The sequence below is a fragment of the Castor canadensis genome, chromosome 2 (assembly GCF_047511655.1).
Source record: "Castor canadensis chromosome 2, mCasCan1.hap1v2, whole genome shotgun sequence".
Lineage (NCBI taxonomy): Eukaryota > Metazoa > Chordata > Mammalia > Rodentia > Castoridae > Castor > Castor canadensis.
This window is the reverse complement of record NC_133387.1, coordinates 55615090-55637224: the sequence shown is the minus strand read 5'-3', so window position 1 is coordinate 55637224 and position 22135 is coordinate 55615090. Positions and strand designations below refer to the sequence as shown.

General features: G+C 36.2%; 1 protein-coding gene across 3 annotated transcripts in view; it reads right to left on the bottom strand.

Annotated features, from left to right (window-relative positions):
• Positions 1-22135, bottom strand: part of Elapor2 (endosome-lysosome associated apoptosis and autophagy regulator family member 2) — a 205424-nt gene that overhangs the window by 28378 nt on the left and 154911 nt on the right. For all 3 annotated transcript variants that reach the window (XM_074064857.1, XM_074064855.1, XM_074064856.1), the window contains exons 13-18: positions 9740-9877; positions 8066-8329; positions 7029-7202; positions 4238-4427; positions 2772-2868; positions 2088-2189 (exon numbers count right to left, since the gene is read on the bottom strand). In XM_074064857.1, coding sequence (XP_073920958.1) covers positions 2088-2189; positions 2772-2868; positions 4238-4427; positions 7029-7202; positions 8066-8329; positions 9740-9877 — 965 coding nt within the window. The remainder of the gene's footprint in view (positions 1-2087; positions 2190-2771; positions 2869-4237; positions 4428-7028; positions 7203-8065; positions 8330-9739; positions 9878-22135) is intronic.

The following is a 22135-nucleotide window of genomic DNA, read 5'->3' as shown; positions in this document are numbered from 1 at the left end:
TGTTCTGATCCCTGAGCTCCCCCTTGTGCCCTGATGGGAAATTGAGTCAAGAGAAAAGTAACACCACATGTAAACCCTGGAATTCAAGCAGCTCCTTTCAGTAGCATTTTGCACACTTGAGTGTGCATCACAATCCCAAATAAATTTTTAACAACATACATAGAAAGGACTCCACCCTGAATTCCACAACATTTTGCATTAGCTTTTAAGAAAATCAATACAAAAAAATAGTTGGAGCATTCTTCTCAAGGAAAAAGAATAAGCAAAATCTATAAAGCATAAGTAAAGACAAATGGTTCTCAAATTTTAAGATACATATTATTACCTTATTCTTTATTTAAAAAATCCTGTTCTCAACACCCAGATATTTTTTAAGTTTTAAAAATAGATACCTGAAGGTATTCTGCTGTAGGAGATCTTGAGAAGCCCTGGCAAAGACTGCTAAGTTCCCTAAACAGCAAAGATTGCCGGAAGTCAAAAAGAGAAATTCAACTTTTTTTATCCTCATAAGGAAAAAAAAACTTTCCATATGCCATCATTTAACCCCATGACACTAGTTTCATTATTACATTAAAACATCAAAATGTACCTTGAGAGACAGATAGTTATTTATTCTCTAAAGGACAGATTTAGTCTTTAGTTAGAGACCTGGATAAGGTGTCAGAAGCCATGCAGGTAGTTTGCTAGAGGCTAGACTCAGAGAGAGTAGTTGCAAGGTCTGGAAAAGGACCTCAGCAGTGCTACAGAAAGTAGAAGAGCACCTGAACTCAAAGCTATCCAGTGGACAGAGAATGATGAAAGACCCACACTTTTAGTGCTGAAATCTCTGAACATACCTTTTCATAAAGTCAGCCTGGTCTCTGGCTTAAAAGCTGGCGGAGGGATCCTCTGATGCTCAAGTACACCTGTCTCCCCCTGTTCCTCTCACTTCCATCTATTATCTTTTATTCTGTGTTCCTGGAATAACATTATTTTCTCACTTTGAATACGTGAAAAGAATAATTAATTCTATGTGATCTGGAGAGATGAAGTTGATGAGAAGTGAAGTGAATGCTGCTGCACCTAGATGCCCAAAATGAACCGAAAATGATGTGCTACCACTGTAGTTATTTTTAGGATATGTATGGAGTTTAAACAATGTTTAAGCTGTTTTCCAATCCTGATGTAATGTAACTAGGATAGTCTAAAATTGTTCAGTGGTTATTGTGAAATTATCAAAATCACATTAATCATTTTCTTTTCAAAGTTACATGCTTTTGCAGTCTGATGGAAAAAAAAAGTCTGGAAACCAAACTATGATCCTAACGATCTTAATCCTGACAAGATAGAAATAAATAACCTACATACTAAATAATAAATAACTGTGAAAAATTAAAATCAGGAGACACTTAAGTGTTCCTCTTTCCATGAAAGCAGTCTTTAAGTTGATACATTTCTGAGCCCAGGAAATTGCTATGTTCTCCTAGTGTTCCACCCAGTGTAGATTCTATTAACTATATCTAGGCTATGGAGAGCTGGTACCTCAGTGCCAATAAGTTAAATGAACTGCACTAGGTTCTATAGGTCAGACTTCTACCATTAATCAGAAACCTAAAGAGTTAGAAATGAATCCTAGAAATTACCCTACCTTGGCTCCATCTCCTTCCAGAGGAAGAAACCATTACTCAGAGGTTTGCTTAGTTACACTAGATAACCTAGCTAGTTAGTTCTTGAGCTAGCATTATACTCCAGGAAAACCTAATCCAGTTCTCAAGAAATCGAGGCTAAACAGTAAGAATAAAAAAAAAAAGATACAAACCTAATTGATTATATATTTCCTAAACAACTTACAGGAGAATTAAGCACTTAAGGACAATAAGACAAGGGTATGTCACTGAAGAGATGGAGAAGTGTGGAGATTGAACAAGGTCTACTCTTACTATTCAGTGCTCCAACACATCCCTACAACAAAAAACCTATAGGCTCTTTTGCTCTTGTTCTGCTTTATTTCTATTAAGAATGTATCTTAAATAGTAATATTCTGAAGACTTTTTCTTCTGAAAATAAATACATACATATGCGTAATCACCCTGTAGAAAGAAGAATACCTGGGGACTGAAATCACACCTGCTCCAGGTTTAGTAGGATTACACCTCATTTTCACGGCAGTTGATCGGCCATTAATACAAGATGTTGTAGTTGTGGAAGACCTATTGCAAAGCAAATAATATTTTTAAAGACAGATACTGTACAGATTAAAAGTACAATGTGTATACTTACTTTCATGCCCTAGGGGCAAATGAAAAAGAAAAATATTTTAAGGTTCACTAATTTAGAATTTTCATGCAAATTCAGTTCATTTTCAAGTTGATAAGCTATCATCAAGGTGTTTAATAAAGCTATTATAATTTTCTCAAAATTATGATTAAATGTTTTCAAAAGTGACAGGGGTCATTTCTATGTATGCTGATGCATTAATTAGTAATTACTACCTAGTCAATGAACTAGAGTTTCTTTGTTGTCTAATTTAAAAGAATATATATTTATTATATACATTTGAGAGAAATTGCATAAGTCTTTCAAATTTCCTATGCATCTTACTTTTTACTGTCATTTAATGGCCAATTTTTATTACCTATTAAGTACAAGCTACCATATTATACACCCTGAGGTGACATCATATATCTTCCCTGCCACTAGGAGCTTAAAATTCAGAATGAGAAATAAAATTCATATCCACAGAGAGTTCTTTTGAAACAAAATATAGTTAAGAAAGCAGCATCTTCACTTACTTATAAAAGAAATTCACATCTGGTATTTGGCTTGGAGAAACTGGAAATATATCTTCCTTTATATTAATGTTTTGCAAAGTGGTTTCAACGGTCACTCCTAGATGGTATTAAAAAAGAAACTATTAAGCAATATGAGAAAATTAGGTTTATTTAGTCTTTGTATGTCTAGGTAGCAAATAGCTGTACTTTGATGTCTGTCATTTTATCAGAAATACTGTATTAACTTAATGCATTCCTGGTAAAAATAAGAAACTTTCCACAGTCTCCAGAATAAAAAGATTATACTCCTTAGCCTTATAGCTTAAGTCATTTCACCTTTGTAGGTCTTATTTCTGGAATCTGTAAAGTGCATGTAAAGTGCATACAGTAATTTAGATGATCTTTAGTCTCTTTGGTTTAAATATTTTTAAAATCTACTATTAAAATTGTTTTCTTTTGCTAAACTTTGTCAAGCAAGCAGAACTACTTTGCTAATATAGCTATTTTTTGCTCACATTTCATGTAGACACATTTCACAAAGCAAATTTTTTTCTTCCCAGTCGTGTGTGGTGGTGCACACCTGTAGTTCCAGCTACTCTAAAGGCTAGGGCAAGAGAATCTCTTGAACTCAGGAGTGCAAGGCCAGTCTGGGTAACATAGCAAGACCATATCTCAAAAAAAAAAAGTTTGTTCTAATAATTTCCAGATGAGAACTCTAAAATTTGCTTGACCTCATAAACAGAAAAGTAAGATTTTTTTTCCTATCCCTTGTAGGTAAAATGACAGTAGAACTAAAACTCCAAAAATAACAACACTAGTGTCTAAGAGTCCTAATGCTTAGCACAAGCCTAGTAACTGGCCTTAGTGCTGAAATGTGAAGTTAGATTCTTCTTGAGGCAGTAGCAATGGTTCTCAAATCCAGCTGCATATTAGAATCAACTATGGAGTTTCTTAAAAAATATATGTCCAACCACCATCCCAGAGTTTCTAAATGAACTTGATTCCTAACAATCATTAAGGACCTGAATTCTTAAAACTTTCCTTTACCTTCTAGGACCACAGACAAAAGGTGGCACTTGAGAATAAAATTCAGCACCTCACTTTTGCTATAGCTAACTTCTGGTATAAGAACAGTTGATGAAAACTAGTGGCATATATATAAGATTGTGCATGTTTAATGTTCTTTGGTTTTCTTTTTATTTTTAAAATTATTTTCTCTCTTAAACTCCTAGAAAATCTGATGAAGGCCTCAGACCCTCAGAAAACATATCACAATAATTTAATACATAAATTCAGAATCTTCTTATACTCTCTGAGATTGATTAATAGACCCCATTCTTGAGAACTTTTTAATCACTTTACAAAATGACAATTTTAAATTACCTGCAAGCCTTGACTATCTATGGTAAACACCCATACAATGACAACTTGTTACCATCATATTAGAATAAGAGTAGGCATGCATATATTAACCAATGGAAGCTTACCTAAAAATGTGTCTGCTAGAATGATGGACTGGGATGATAAGGCTGCTCGGAAACCCTTACTTTCAGAAGGAATAATAGTTGACTGGCACACAAATGCTCCTACCAAATTGGTGTAATCATCTGATCCTGTCACCATTTCTTTTACTGTAAAGTCTGATATGTTGTTGGTACAGAGAGCCATCTTCTTCCCCTAAGAAAATAAATTCACAAGTGAGAGGTTTTACTGAGGGTCATTCTCTAATCTCAGTTAGCTAGCAACTCTAGCAGAACAGTGACTCTCCCCTCACACACAGATCCCGATTTAATTGGCCTGGGTTGAGGTCCAGGCATCATTTTTTAAAAGCTCTCAAGGCTATTCCAAGGGTTGAGAGTCACTGTGGTTATTTCAAATGCACTGTTCCTCCCATTGCACAAGTCATTTGTGTTGTATGAAAGCCAGGTAAACTCAGGAAACAACAGTCATCTATGAAACATTCAATTCACATAATAACAATGCATGCAAAGAAAACAGAAAACTACTGCTGGTGAGGGTTTTAATTCAAAGGTAAAACCCTCACCAGCTCTCCCTTCTCCTTCACAGGCCTAAGTGTGGCAGAAAGGTAATGTGAAGGCAGAAGAAGAAAGCCTGGAAGCCACTTTACAGCAGAATCCTAGGACATCTGAATTCTAAACAGTCACTAAAAATGTTCTTATTCACTTAATCACAGATTCAATGAAGTATATCTGTTTCCTAATACAGCAAAGTGAAGAGATTACAAGGAGTTAATTTATTAATCATTTGGGAGTTAGTTGGAAAGCAAAATTTATAAAAATCAGAAGACCTTTTAAACATAATATCTTTAAATATACTATAGGCTCACTGCAAAGAACCTACTTCATTATTTCTACAAAGAAATGTAAAAATAAAATGGTAAAGCTGTTTTATTTACCTTTGAGTATGCACGGGTAGGTAAAAAGTATAAAGATTTCTATGCAACATTAAATTCTAACTTATAAATTTGTCTCCCTCCATCAAGTCTTCTCTGTATTTAGTTAACAATACATATTAACTAAACATAAATTGTTGAAGACAAGAAAAAATGGGAAAAAGCAGAGAGAAAGCACTCAAGAAAGAAAGGGGAAAATAACAGAGACTAAAAGAAAACGAAAGAGAATAAAAAGAAAGAACACATAAGGGAAGAACAGAGAATATGGAAAAAAGATAGCAACGATATGAGAATAAGATTGAGAAATACAACAGAAAATGAAATTAATATCTTTGGCTACCTCACATAGTATCTTTCATATAACATTCATTGTGTATGTATTGAGTTGATTGAGCAAACAATCTAGTGAGTATGTTGGATCACCACATGTAAAGTCATAACAGGACAAATGCATACCATGTAACTTCTGTGGTAATCAGATCTCTCTCTCTCTTTTTTTACTTTGAGCAAGTTTGTCAAATCATCTCAAAATGAAGACAATTGGATATGTAGGCATCAATATGCATATGGAAGATATGCCTCATTTTATTTTCATCTTTGTTATACATAGCTTTGTGTATACACACACACACACACACACACATACTATATTCTTTTCAAACACAACCTCACAACAATAAGAATATTGGACACATAGTCCTCTACCTTTCCTATGAACAATATCAAAGTTCTACTTCTTCCTCCCAAAATAAATATTTATTAGCAAAGGCTAGCTTCTCAATTAACATTTGGCCTGCATACCTCCTCTTTTTTTTTGAACAAACTTTCTCTTGGAAAACTTTGTGATGGTTAATTTTAAGTGTCAACTGGATTGGATTAAGGAATTCCTAGGTAACTGGAAAAGCATTAATGCTGGGTGAGTATGTGAGGCTGTTTCTAGAGGACACTTGTGTGTAGACTGGTTGACTGGATAGGGAAGATCTACTCTCAAGGTGAATAGGCACCATTCAATTGACTGGGACCAAGGTAAAACTAAAAGGGAGAGGAAAATACTTTTTCTTGCTCCTGGAGCTCCCTCCTAGGCACATTAGAACTCCAGACTATCTGGCCTCAAGACTCCAGAGCTTACACAAGCAGCCCCTAATGTATTTAGGCCTTCAGTCTCAGACTGAGAGTTACACCATTGGCTTCTCTGGTTCTGAGGCATTTGGACTTAGACTTAAGTCATGATAGCATGATGAGTCATGCTATCAACATCCCAGGGTCTCCAGCTCATAGCCTGTCATAAGACTTCTCAGTCTCCATAATCATGTGTACCAATTCTCCTAATAAATCTTTTCTCATTATATATATATATATAATTTTCTATCTCTCTAAAGAATCATAACAAGGACTGGAGTTGTGGCTCAAGCAGTAGAGCACCTGCTTTGCAAGTGTAAAGCCCTGAGTTCATACCCCAGTAGACACACACACACACACACAAAAAAAACCATCACAAATACAATAAGCTATGCTAAAACTTTCTCAAACCATAACTGCCTGCATAAAAAATGAGGTGACAAGCCTGATTCACTTTTAGTGCCTACCACACAAAAAGAAAAAAAGATCCTCAATGCACTATACCATAGCTCCAACACCTGGGGTTCAGCTGACTGGATAAGCACCTTCATGAACTAAGAACACGATGAGGTTGTCTCTGGTAGAGAAAGCTGTCAGTATGATATGAGGAAACAGAGGATTTAAAGAAAGTTCAGTTCCTGATATTGGCTTTAGTTCCCATAGAGATATTATGGGTCCATCAACAAAGAAAATTTCTACATAGAGCTACAATATAGCTATATCTCACCTGGATAATCAGAACTCACCTCATGCCCACATAAGCTGATGTTGAAGAAATGGAAGTATTTTGTTCCTTTGGAGGTGAAGCTGGGACCATTCATTAATGAACCCACACTGCTGAGGTTGCTGAAGTCATAGTGCAAACTCTGGTTTTCTTTTTCATGGTAGAAAAAGCAGTCACTGTAGCAAACTGAATGGTCCTTTGTTTAAAGATGAAGAAACATAAAGAAACAATATTGCAAGAAAGCAAGCATCAACTGCTACTAAAAATGTTTTTCAAAAAAAGTTCTAGGTATAAGAATTTTCAGTAATTTTGTCTTGGCTATATTTTTTCACTCTATTAAAGAGGATTTGTAAAGTAGAGTTTTCTAGGCAAAGTTCAGAGAATTCAGAATTTTTTAAGTCAGGGAGTTTCTCAAATTAGTTACTTCTACAAAGGCATTTCAAAAAAATAATAAAAGGTTATGCCAACTTATAGAGAAAAAGATTTTCTGTCACCCAAAATACAGCATTAATCTTTGTCTGTAAATTGTTGAAAGATATACTTGATGATTCCCAGATAACTCCTGTAGCCAGTCTACAAAAGTAGTTCACTTGCTTTATCCTGGCAATGCACAAGAAATCAATTTTTAATATTTTGGGAAGCATTTTACTTTGCAGTACTGGGGCTTGAACTCAGGGCCTACACCTTGAGCCACTCCACCAGTCCTTTTTTGTGAAGTGTTTTTTCAAGATAAGTTCTTTAGGCTGGCTTTGAACCACAGTCCTCCTGATCTCTGCCTCCTGAATAGCTAGTATTACAGGCATGAGCCACCAGCACCCAGCATTGAGAAGCATTCTTATTTGAGTGTTTTTCTTATTTTATGTCCCTAGTAACTAGCGCTTTCAGAGCACATATTCAGTTCTCAATAAATATAAGAGAAGATAAAACAGGAAAAATAATGAAAAGCATTTTGCATAGTATAGAGCAACTCCATTGCTCCTGGAGAAACATTAAGGAGAGCCTCTGGTTTCCTATTCAAACGTGCTTTTGTGGTGATAACTGAGATGCAGACCCACTTACCCGAGTGCTTTTACTTCCAGGCCCACAGGGAATACAAGCCTCTTTGCCATAGACTTGATGCATAGACAGGTAGGTGCCAGGTGGGCACTCCTTGCACTGGTTGGTCTCTTTCTCAATGTAGTGGCCTGGGGGGCAGGGGACACATGAGGAACCCGACTGTTCAGAACCGAGGGCACAGGCACGGCATGAAGACGCCACCCCATCCACTGCATTAGTGGCTGTGATGGAATAAATCTTCACCATGTCATTGACGAACCGTCTATTCTAAAAAGAGAGCAGAAAGTAACGACTTCTGCCTTGAAGCTTACTTATACAAGCAGGTTATGGTTTTATGCTGCTATCACAAAAGTAAGCGAAATTTTCCAGTCTAATATTTTGTAATTGATGGCCAACAACCAAAGGATCAATATCACTCCTTTTTCATTCTTCTAAAAAAAAAAAAACCAAATCTTTACACTTAGGAACTAATTTCCACAGCAATGGAATTCTAGGAGTTTTGCCATAATTGGCATTAGGCATATCATAACTGGTATAAGCCTTAGCATATTTATAGAATTTATGTCTGTAAGAACTGGTCTACTTTAATAGAGAAAAAAACTTTTTCTCTCATCATTAAACTCATGACACATTAGGATATTGACAGCATAGTCAGGTGGAAAAGCCTTGAACTAGTGATTACAAAATCTTGGATCTCATTTCCTCATGCAAACACTGTGTAATAACTGATAGAATCCCACCATTTTCTTGAGCCTTCATTTTTGGATCAAGCCCTTTCCCTAGCCAACATATTCTGATCTTCACTGAAAAGCTGTGGACTAGGAAGCAATATCCAGTGAGCATCACTATTGGCACAGTATTACCCCAGACTACTTAATGTTCTTTTTCGGGGCGAAGATAAAATGAAGGTAAAGAATTGGTAGGGTTCATCACATGGTCATCCTCACAACATGGTATGTGAACCTTCCTAATGAACAACTGGAGTCAAACAAAATCTGGAGCATGAATTCCCACTGAAAGTCTGAAGAGAAAAGAGAAATACACTACACTTGCCACCACAGCAATAAAGCCAATTCTGAATAAGAGATCTAGCTGGTTCTTACCTTGAAAGGTCACTTCTAAGAGATCCACAAAAATAACATTCCTGCTACTATTGGAATTTACTTAGGGAAAGTATTATGTCTATGTTAGCAGGAAAAGTAAAAGAAAGGAAATGATTCCCTGTGTTAAACCAATCATCTGTACATATCCATTCTCTAAGAAGAGATATTGTTACCATAATAAAAAGCAGCATTAGGTAATGGCTCCTAGACAAATATCAGATCATTAGAGGAATAGGAAGAAAGATACCAACCTTTTCAAAGTCTCAGAAAGCTTGAAATACACATTATTAAGTAACTACAAAATTAAATTTTCTCTTAAGTTTCAATAATTGCATTTGTTCAGACTTTAGAATTATTGAAAGATACATTGTGTCATCCCATCCATTTCATACATTCTTACTCTCAAATAATAAAAAATTACCATTTTACAGCAATCCATTACATATTCAAATGATTGATTCCACATCAATAAAGAGCTAAGTTTTCTCAAGATTTGAATGATTACTTTGCATGCATCTCCAAGGGGACATCCTCTCTGTGTTTTAAAAATAATAATAAAGTACTTTTAACTTACATCTTGGCCTTGATTAGTTCGCTGGAATGCCCAGGTAAATGTAAATGTTGCATTCTTGAAGATGATGTGGGTATATGCTTGTTTTTCTTTGGTTCCACCCCATGATTCCACCACATTCGTACTTTTTCTATTAATATCCTAGAATAGTGGGACAAACAAATACAAATAAAGCACAAACTCAGTATTAATATATATACACAAACATTACAAAGATGTGCCTGTATTTAAACAATGCAGGGTTTGTGGCTATCTTCTTCAGAACTCCTGTCAAGTCTGAACAAGTACCTCTTTCACTCAGTAATATGCTTATCAACTATGGTGTCAATATAATTTGAAAAAATCTCAAAGCACAGTATGTGTGAGAGTTGGACTTTGTTTGCTTATTGTTTTCTGTGTATGTGTTATTCTATCTTGGCAAATGCACACAGAAGAGGAGATGTAATCCCTCAAAACCCTCACAGAAAACTTCTAAGATTCTTATAGAATGGAAAAGCTTTCCATTTTTATCTCTTTCCTTGAGAGATTCTGCTAAGCAGCTCTAAAAGAGAAATCCTAAGGTACATTGTATTATACTTGCAACTTACAGTTCACTCACGTGCAGGCTAACACAAATGTTATTTTATGGTCATAAAATACTCTTTTGTTTGTATTTAAATTGCAAAAGGTTTAATTTGTATAATTTCTTTCTGATTTCCTTAGCTTAGTTTAAGACTTATAATAGTAATAAAGTATAATTTGTTATAGTCCCACAAATGTGCTATAATCAATCTAGCAAGAAAGCAAAAATAATATCAAACAAATAATGTAATAAACATCTAAGTTATTTAAATAAAAACCAAGGTTATCCCTGAATTTTTAAATTAGTCTTCCCTGCAGAAACCCATACAAATGTCTTAGGAACTTGAATGGGATTCCATTCGTTATTGAAATGTTGACAAGTGTGGTGTGAGCCCACCACATGTCTCTTCTCTTCCTATACTATAATATAAACATAGGAATCAAATTTGTTACTAAGTAATCAAATATGCTATAAATCTTGAGTTCATAACACAAATAAAAATAATGGAAACTGCTTGTCATACATTACTGAAATCCCATTACCAAACAGCCAAGTCATCACACTTGCCATATCCAAAACATAGCTCATAATATTAAACATCATTGCTTTAAGTTATAACAAATAGAATTTATTACATTACTGCAAATAATACCACCTTACACTTGTAAAGTACTACTTTATATCCAAAGCATTGTAAATGTTATTTGATTTGATATCCCCAAAAATCCTTTGAGAAGACCAATCACACAAAGAATAAAGAAAAGCAACATATTCTCCTATAAACTACAATCTCTGAGATTGATTTCCCAAAATAAATATGTGATGTGGTGTTGTGGCACAATCCAGAACCTCAAGCCTTGCTAAACTATAGATTTCTATGTCCCATCTTCACAGTTCTTCATTCCTGAAAGGCAAGATGGAGCCCCAAAATTTTCAGTATACCAAATCCCAGCACTTAGAGGCTGAGAAGAGTATTGCAAGTTCTAGGACAACCTGGACTACAGAGTGAGAAACTACCTCAAAAAACAAATAAAAATCTCCAGTTCAGAGGGGCATGGCAAGATGATGGATCAGAAGTGCCCTCCATTTTGATTCCATGAGTGAAAAAAATCAGGTATCCAAGGACAGACTATATTCTGAAGAGAGAGATAAAGAGTATTGGTAATTACAAAAGAGGTGGCAAGACAGCTGAAAAGCATGGAGAAACAGGCAAAAGAGTAAAACAGAACACTGTTGAACAGAAACTGAAAGAACTGAGACCCACTTCCAGGAACAGCTTCCTGGTGAGTGAGTATTGCCAGATAGTAATGAGAGAACTGAGCCCAGGCCCTCCTTAGCAGGTGATTCCATAGCTACTCCCCTCACAGCAAGGTGAATACCTAGGCAGATCCAAAAGCATTGAGACAAGATTGCAGAGTGTCTTTGTCCCTCATTTCTTCCCCTACCAGTGCAGAAGTCAGTGATTTCCCCAAATTATTTGACACATTCAGGGGCTACTTGCCCCTGAGGATACATATTAGGTGGAGAGGGGCATGTGGGAACCTTCCCAGCCCATACATATTCTTTAAAGTTATCTAAAGCCATGAGGGGCTCACATTTCACAAAAAGGAAGCTTCTACAGTGGAAGAAGCCCAGCATCAGACAACCGAGCCTTCTAAAAGACACTTAAGCTAGTTTTCTTCCATCTGAGCAAGGCTGGTGATCAGGCCCAGTGCCATAATTTTGTGGGTGAATGCTTGGCTACTGAGCCATTCCCCAAGCCCAAGGGTGAGAAATAGTACCTCAAGCCTGCCACTATACTATCCTGACTGAATACTGAAAATATTTCAACTGAAAGACTATAATTGATTAAAACTTCCAATGAATGACTTGACCTCAGATGAGCAAATCCCAAGGAAGATATGCAATCCATAATGATAGTGAAGTGAATGAAGTCCTGAATAAAGAACTCAAAAAATAATTATAAGAATGATGTATGAAATTAAAAAGTACACAAATAAATACTTGAATCAATGAATTCCAGGAGAATACAAGTAAATAGATATATTAACTCAGGAAGACAATGCAGGATATAAAAGAATTCAATAAAGAAATACAAATCCTCAAAAAATCAAAATGAAATTCTGGAAATGAAAGTTCAATAAGTTAAAATCTCAGTTGAAAGTCTCTCCATTAGATTGGATCAAATTGAAGACAGACCATCAGGTCTTGAAGACAAGGTGGATGTAATAATGCATTCAAGTAAAGATAGATTAAAAAGTAAAGAAGTATTAATGGAATATGCAAAACTTCTAGGGCACCATTAGAAAACCAAACCTATGAAGCATAGGCAAAGGAGAAGGATTGAGGTGGGAGGAAGGGGAGGAAGAGAAAGAAGAAGAGGAGCAACAAAAAGATCAAGAAGAAGGAGAAGGAATTGGAAGAGAAGGAAGAGTTGAAGGAGAGAAGGAAAGAATAAGAAGGAGGAAGAAGAGGGTAAATTAAAAGAAGAGAGACACATTCAATAAACCAGTAACAGAAAACTCCCCAAATCTGGCGAAAGGGATGATCATCTAGATATAGGAGGCTTTTAGGACTCCAAACAGACAAAACCAGGTAAAACCTCTCTAAGGGATATTATAGTTAAGGCCTTATGTATACCTTCTTAGATATTCTTTTCATAAAAAAGAATACTGCAAGTTGCAAGAAAGAAGCACCAAGTCACATATAAAAGTAAATCCACTGGAATAACAGATTTCTTACCAGAAACCTTAAAAGCCAGGAGGGAATGGAATGATGTATTTCAAGCCCTGAAAGATAATCACTGCAAACCTTGGTTAATGTATCCAGCAAAGCTTCCTTTCATAACGTAAAGGAGAATTTTTTTTTAAAAACTTCCATAATAAACAAAAACTAAGGGATTTTATAACTACTAAACCAGCACTGCAGAAGATACATATAGGAATCCTTAGAGAAAAAGATAAATGTAATGAAGAATATATGAAAGAGAATAACCCTGCTAGATGAGTAGATAAGCAAATGAGGAGTAGGGAAGAATCAAAACGGCATGATTTAGTACATACCTTTCAACAATAACTCTAATTATTAATGATCTGAATCTCCCATCAAGAGACATAGAATGGTAGAAAAACAAGCCCTGGTTGTTGTTTTTTTATTATTGATAAAGGGAACAATGCATCAAGAGAATATAAAGAAGGTGAATATGACTGATGTACTTTCTATACTAGTATGAATAGAGAACACTCAAACCTGTTAAAATCACCATAAGAAAAGCACTGAGGTAGAAAGGAGAACAATGGAGGGAATGAACCAAATTGGGGTATAATACATGTATGTAAGGAAATGTCACAATTAAACTCCCTATATAACCACCATAAACAAATAAAAATATCTTTTTTAAAAATGAAGGACAGAAAGCAAAATACAGGTCCTGTCTGGGGGTTGGTGCCAGTAGGAGGGGGGAAGAGCATAAGGAAAGGGTAAAGGAGGAGTGAATATGATGGAAATACTGTGTATTCATGTGTGAAGGTGGAACAATGAGACCTGTTGAAATTGTTCTTGGAAGGGGGTAAGAGGAGATGAAGAAGAAGGATGGAGTAGGTGAATTTTTTGTAAATGTCACAGTTACCCCTGGTAAAACTATAATATGCTAATAAATAAATATTTTTCTATGTTTGTAAGAACCTTACAAACATAGCCAAAGCACTAATAAAAGGAAAGTTTATAGTTATGAATGCCTACATTAAAAAAAGAAGACATCTCAAATAAATAACCTACTGATACACATCAAACCCTTAGAAAATGAGTAACAAGCCAAACCCTAAAGCAGTAGGAAGAAAGAAAGGTTAAAGGGAAGAAATTAATGAAATGGAGACTAAAAGAACAGTGCAAAGAATCGATGAAACAAAAAAGATCATTCTTTGGAAAGTTAAACAAGATTTAAAAATCCTTAGCCAAACTAACCAAAAGAAAGGAGAAGTCCAAAATTAGAGTAAAAGAAGGAGCTATCACAAATATGAATGAAATCCAAGGCTCATTAGTGAATACTTTGAAAACCTATGTTCTAATAAACTGGGAAATCTAGATGAAATTGATAAATTACCAGATGCATATGACATACCAAAATTGAACCAAGAAGATAAAAAAATATCCAAACAGATCTATAACAAGTAATGTAACTGAGGCAGTAATAGAATCTTCCAACAAAGAAAAACCCAGGTCCAGAGGAATTCACTATTGCATTCTTCTAGCCCTTTAAAGAATTTTTTAAAGAATTAACACCACTGTTCCTCAAGCTATTCCATGAAACAGAAAGGGAAGTAACACCACCAAACTCATTGTATAAGGCCAGTATTATCTTGATACCAAAAGTGAGCAAGGACACAACCAAAATGAAAATTAAGATCTTATTACCTTGATGAATATGAATGCAAAAATTCTCAATAAAATACAAGATGAATTCAACAACACATTAAAAAGATCATACACCATGATCAAGTTGACATCATTCTAGTGATGCAAGGATGGTTCAACATATGCAGAACAATAAATATAATACAGCACACAAACAGAATAAATGACAAAAACCACATGATGATTTCAATAGGTGTAGAAAAAAAGCCTTTGACAAAATTCAAAATCCCTTTATGACAAAAGCACTGAAGGAACTAGGAATAGAAGGAATGTATGACAACATAATGAAGGATATATAAAATAAACCTATAGCCAACATCATACCAAATGTGGAAAAACTGAAGCCATTTCCTTTAAAATCAAGAACAAAACCAGATGTCCACAGACTCATTTTTTTTCTTTTGGTAGTACTAGAGCTTGAACTCAAGGCTTTGTGCTTGCAAGGCAAGCACTCTATTGCTTAAGCCACATTGCCAGCCTTTTTGCTCTGGTTATTTTAGAGATAGTGTCTGGCTTTTTGCCCACATGGGCTGGGACTTCACTTCTCCTATTTTAGGCTTCCTGCCACAGCTGGGATGACAGGCAAGAGCCACCACACCATTTTCTTTTAAGATAAAGTCTCCCAAATGTTTTTGATCAGGCTAGCTTGGAACCACAATCCTCCTGATCTCAGACTCCCACATAGCTTGGGATGACAGACATGCTCTACCAGGCCCAATTACTGGTTGAGATGTGGTCTTGAGGGCTGAAGGTATGGGTCAAGCAGTAGAGTGCCTGTCTAGCAAGTGTGAAACCCTGAGTTCAAACCCCAGTATGAGAGAGAAAGAAATGGGGTCTTGTGAGCTTTTGGCCCAGGCTGGTCTCAAAACAGAATCCTCCAGATCTCAGCCTCCCAAGAAGCTAGGATAACAGGCATGAGCCACGAGTACTTGGCTAGAAGTATGATCTAGTTTGAGTGTTAAAGCATGTCAAATACAGAAGGACTGAGTGTCCCATTAATTCTAACAAAAACAAATTCAGGGTAGAAAAAGGAAGGTACATTCACACAGACCCCTTCAAAAGCCATAGAGTTATTACACTAAGGGAATTTGAAGTACATTAGTAGACTATTTATTCCCAAACTTTATCATATATCAGCATGTATCAGAATCCCTTCAAGGCTTCCTACAAGACAGATTTCTATGTCCCACCCACAGAGCTCTTCATTCAGTAAGACTAGGATGGGGTCCTGAAATGTGCATTTCTAGCATGTTTCCAGGTGATACTGGTGTTGGTGGGCCAGGGACCATACTTTAAGAATTGCTGCTGTGGAAAGACCAAGCCTTCAAATCATGGGCATCAAAGAATGAGAAGAGGTACAAGCCAAAAGTGTAGGTAAAAGATTCAACAAAACAATAGCAGAAAATTTCCCAAGAGATGCACATTCACATAGAGGAAGCCTTCATGACACCAAACAGATATGCCCAAAATAGAACCTCTCCACAGCATATTAAAGTGAAAATTATTAGCACAAAAAATAAGGAAAGAATATTGAAGGCTGTAAGAGAAAAAAACAAAATAACATATAAAGATTAAACCATCAAAATAACAGCAGATTGCTCAACAGAAACCTTAAAAACAAGAGAGCATGGAGTGAAGTATTTTAAGCACTGAAAGAAAACAATTTCAGTCCTCTGATACTCTACCTAGCAAAGTTATCATTCAAAATTGAAGGAGGAATTAAAAACCTTCCATGATAAACAGCAACTAAAACAATACATGACCACTAAACCACCACTACAAAAGATTCTGAAAGGAATCCTAAACACAGAAGATGAAAACAAACATAGTCATGAAGGGATAGGAATTACTAAACCTCAAGAGAAGAGCAGACAAGCAATCAAAGAGTAGCATAGGATTAGTTGCACACACACAAACCCTTACTCAACAAAAACAACTAAATGGCAGGAATCACCACATACCAATCAATATTAGCACTGAATGTTAATGGACTCAACTCCCCCCTAAAAACACAACAATTAGAAAACTGGATTAAAAAGGAAGACCCAAAATTTGTTGTTTACAAGAAATTTACCTTACAGACAGAAAGAAACATTGCCTTAGGGTGAAAGTGTAGAAGAAGATTTACCAAGCTAATGGCCCCCCAAAATAGGCAGAAGGAGCAATACTTACATCAGATAAAGTAGACTTCAAACCTAAATTATTCAGAAGAGACAAAGAAGGTTACTTCATTCTAATAAAAGAAGCAATACATCAAAAGGAAATAACAATTGTTAACTTATATGAGCCTAATGTCAGGACATCCAACTTCATTAAACATACACTACTGGACTTAAAAACACAGATAGTCCCCAGCACAGTTATGGTGGGAGAGTTCAATATTCCTCTATCACCAGTATATCAGTCATCCAGACAAAAAAATCGAAAAAGAAACTCTAGAGTTGAATGATACCATAGATCAAATGGACCTGACAGATGTCTACAGAGTATTCCATTCTGCAACAGCACAATATACATTCTTCTCAGCAGCCCATGGAACTTTCTACAAAATAGATCATATTTTAGGTCACAAAGCAGGTCTTAACAAATATAAAAAAGTTGAAATAACACCCTGCATACTGTCTCACCACACCAATAAAACTAGAAGTCAACAACAAAAGAAGCAGCAGAAAATACTAAAACACGAGCACATTGCACCATGATCAGTGGGTCAGTGAGTCAGTGAAGAAATAAGAGATCAGTGAGTCAGTGAAGAAATAAGAGAGGAAGTCAAAAAGTTCAGGGAATTTAACAAGAAAGAAAACACAACATAACAGAACCTATGGAACATAGCAAAGGCAGTCCTAAGGGGAAAGTTTATAGCTATGACTGAATATATTAAAAACACAGAAAGATCTCAAATAAATGACCTGATGCTGCATCTCAAACGCCAAGAAAAATAAAAACAAACTAAACCCAAACAAACAGGAGAGAAATAATAAAAATAAAGGCTGAAATCAATGAAATAGAGAAAAAAAAATACAAAAACTCAATGAAACAAAAAGCTGGTTTTTTGAAAAGATAAATAAGATTACAAAGCCCTCACAAATATGACAAAATGAGGAGAGAAAAGATGCAAATGAATAAAATTAGAAATGAGAAAGGGGAGATAACAACAAACACCAAGGAAATCCAGGGAAGCATTAGGGACTTTTTTGAAAATGTATATTCAAGTAAGTTGGAAAATCTAGAAGAAATGGACAAATTTCTAGATACATATGACCATCCAAAATTGAACTAAGAGGATATTAATCACCTAAACAAATCTATAACAAGCAATGAAATTGCAGCAGCAATAGTCTCCCAAAAAAGATGGATTCAGTACTGAATTCTACCAGACCTTTGAAGATGAACTAATAACAACACTCCTCAAACTTTTCCACAAAATAAAAAGAGAAGGAAGACTGTCAAACTCATTTTATGTAGCCAGCATTACACTCATCCCAAAACCAGACAAGGACATACACAAAAAGAAAATTATAGGTCAATCTCTTTAATGAACTAGGATGCACAAACCTCAATAAAACTTTGGCAAACCAAATTCAGCAGGATATCAAAAAGATCATACACTATGATCAAGTTGGTTTCACCCTAGGGATGCAGGGATGGCTCGAAATACACAAATCATTAAATGTAATACAGCACATTAACAGAAGCAAAGACAAAAACCACATGAACATCTCAATAGATGGCAGAAAAAGTCTTCAACCAAATTCAACATCCCTACATGATAAAAGCTCTGTTGAAACTAGGAATAGAAGTAATGTACCTCATCATAATAATGGCTATACATGATGAGCCTATAGCCAACATCATACTAAATGGGGAAAAATTGAAACCATTTCCTCTAAAGTCAGGAAGGAAACAAGGGTGTCCACTCTCTCCCCTCTTACTCAACAGTCTTGGAATTCCCAACCACAGCAATAAGACAGGAAGAAGAAATAAAAGGAATACAAATTGGAAAGGAAAAAGTCAAGCTATCCCAATTTGCAGACAACATAGTCTGAAAAACTCCACCAAAAAACTCCTAGACACCATAAGGAGCCTCAGCAAAGTATCAGGACACAAAATCAATTTACAAAAGTCAGTAGCTATTCTATATAGCAACAATGAACAGACTAAGAAAGAATATAGAAAAATAATTCCATTTACAATAGCCTCTAAAAAATAAAATACCTAGGACTAAACTTAACAAAAGGATGTGAAACACCTCTATTAGGAAAACTAACCCACTGAAGAAAGAAATTGAAGAAGACTATAGAAGATGGAAAGATTTCCCATGTGCATAGATTGCTAGAATCAATATTATAAAAATGCCATGTTACCAAAAGCAATCTATATATTCAATGCAATCCCCATCAAAATTCCAATGTATCACAGAAATTGAAAAATCAACCCTAAAGTTCATTTGGAAGCACAAAAGACCATTAATAATTAAGGAGCAACACTGGAGGTATCACAATACCCTACTTCAAAGTATTTTATAGAGCCATAGCAACAAGAACAGCATGGTACTGGCACAAAACCAGATCTGAAGACCAGTGCAACACAATAGAGTACCCAAATATGAATTCACGCAGCTACACCCATCTGATTTTTTGTTAAGGTGCCAAAAACATAATGGAGAATAGACAGTCTCTCCAACAATTGTTGCTGGGAAAACTGGATAACTGCATATAGAAAACTGAAACTAAACCCGTATCTTTCACCCTGTATAACTCAAAGTGGATTGAGTACCTTAATATAAAACCTAAAACTTTGAAGCTAGTACAGGAAAGAGCAGGGAATACACTAGAATCAATAGGCATAGGCAATGACTTCCTCTGTAGAACTCAAATGGCTCAGCAACTAAGAGAAAGGATTGACAAATAGGACTACATGAAATTAAAAAACTTCTGCCCAACAAAAGAAATGGTCACCAAGTTGAAGAGACTGCCCACAGAATGGAAGAAAATCTTTGCCAGCTATACATCTGACAAGGGATTAATAACCAGAATACACAGAGAACTCAAAAAATTAAACTCCCCCCAAAATCAATGACCCAGTGAAGAAATGGGTAAATGAACTGAACAGAAATTTTTCAAAGGAAGAAGTACAAGTGGCCAAAAAACACATGAAGAAATGTTCAACATCCCTGGCCATAAAGAAAATGCAATTCAAAACTACATTAAGATTCCATCTCATTCCTGTCAGAATAGCTAGCATCAAGAACAGAAACAACAAATGTTGGCAAGGATGTGGGGAAAAAGGAACCCTCATACAGTGCTGGTGGGAATGCAAATTAGTACGACCACTATGGAACACAGTATGGAGGCTCCTTTAAAAACTAAAAATAGAACTACCATATGATACAGCAATACCACTCCTAGGGATATACCCAAAGAAATTTAAGTCAGGTTACAATAAAGACACCTGCACATCCATGTTTATTGCAGCATTATTCACAATAGCTAAGATATGGTAACAGCCAAGATGACCCATTACTGATAAATGGATTAAGAAAATGTGATATTTATATACAACAGAATTTGATTTAGCCACAAAGAAGAATGAAATTTTGTCATTTGCAGGTAAATGGATGGAATTGGAAAACATCATCTTAAGTGAAGTTAGCCAAGATAAGAAAAGCCCAAAATCTGCATGTTTTCTCTCATATGGGGAATATAGACCTAATACAAATCCAGCAATATTATGAAAAACAGGTCACACTTAAGGCAAGATCACATACAGGAGAGGGAGGATAAAAGATGGAAGTTAAGAAGGTGAATATGGAGGAAAGCAAGATGGCAACTAGAGGGAGGAAGCAGAAAGTGTGCTTCCTAAAGTAAAATCTTGGAGAGATGCTGGATATACACCTTGCAGGAAAAACCACCAGGAAGAGGTAAAACTCTGACTCCTCCACACCCCCAGCCTGCGCATAGCATCCCCACTCCATGGCAAACAGAGAAACCAGGAGGAGTCCCGCACCGCCAAACACCAGCTGCTACCAGCTGAAGAGAAGTAGATCACCAGGTGAGCTAAGCGGCACATGGTACTCCAACAAACAACCCTGGGCCAGACCAGCATAGCCCCCTGCACAGACTGACCCCCACCCAGAGAAAAAAAGAGGAAAAAACCAAACTGGATAATAAACAACAACAACAAAAAGACACATAGCAAAGAAGGCAGGGCACCCTAAGCACTGAAGATGGGGGGAGGAGCAATCCCTCACAGAACTGTAAATAAACAAGCCGGCCTGAGAAGGCAGGAGTGGCGGACCCTGCCCAGCAACCTTGGAGCAGGAAAGCTTGTAACAGTGACTGTCCTGAGGAGGGTTCCACTGGAGAGCGGGAAAGGGGCATTTCCCACATGGTCTGTAAATAAACAAGTAGGCTGGAGAAGGCTGGTGTAGCGCCACCCTCCCCACTGTGCTAGCAGAAGGGAAAGCTTGTAACAGTGGCTGTCCTGCCCAGGAGAACTCTAAATAAACAAAGCCTGAGGGGCTGAGTGAGTGTTAAGCTCACTCCTGAGATCTGCAATCAATAAAGCCTCCAGCAACAGCTAACTGACAGCAGCAGGCAGGTGAGCTACAGCCTCAGATAGACATTCACAAAGCTATCTCCAGACACTTTTTTTCCTTTTTTTTCGCTTCCTTTGATGAGACAACAACGGAACTAGAACTGGAAGCTGAAGGATTAACTGCAACTGTATTGCATTTGAACTTGGGATTTTTGTTTTGGTTTGGTTTGGTTTTTTCTGTTTGTCTGTTTTTTGGTTTTTTTCCCCTTTGATGAGACAAGGACTGAACTACTTCTGAGACACTGTATCCAGGATTGGAGGCTGAGGGACTAACACCAAAATTATTAAGACTGAAACTTTATTGCATTTGAACTTGGGGATTTTTTTTTTAATCCTCTCTCTGTCTCTCTAATGCCTGTTTAGCTTACCATTGATTAGTACACTATCTCTCCCTATTTATCTCTTTGGCACTGGTTTTTTGTTGTTGTTTGTTTGTTTTAGTTGTGTGCTTTTGTTTTTCCCTTTTTCTTTACCTTCTTTGCTTTCCCTCTCCTCTCACCCTTCCATTCTAGACATCACCATTGTTATTATTATAAGCTAGACAATACTGAATTACACACAGTACAGGGACAGTAACAATAGAAAGGGCAATGACAGAAAGACGGAAAAAAGAGGGAAACCAGTTTCCCCCCAGTAATGAATTTGTACAGGAACCAGAGGGAAATAAAGAAAACAGATACTCAGATCCAAAGTCCAACAAAATGAAGATAAACTATGCCAAAGAACCCAATGAAGCTCACAAGAACACCTGAAAGAAGAAATCCTGCAAGTAATTAATGAGCATTTTATAGAGATGATACTGGATATGGTCAACCAAAATGTACAGG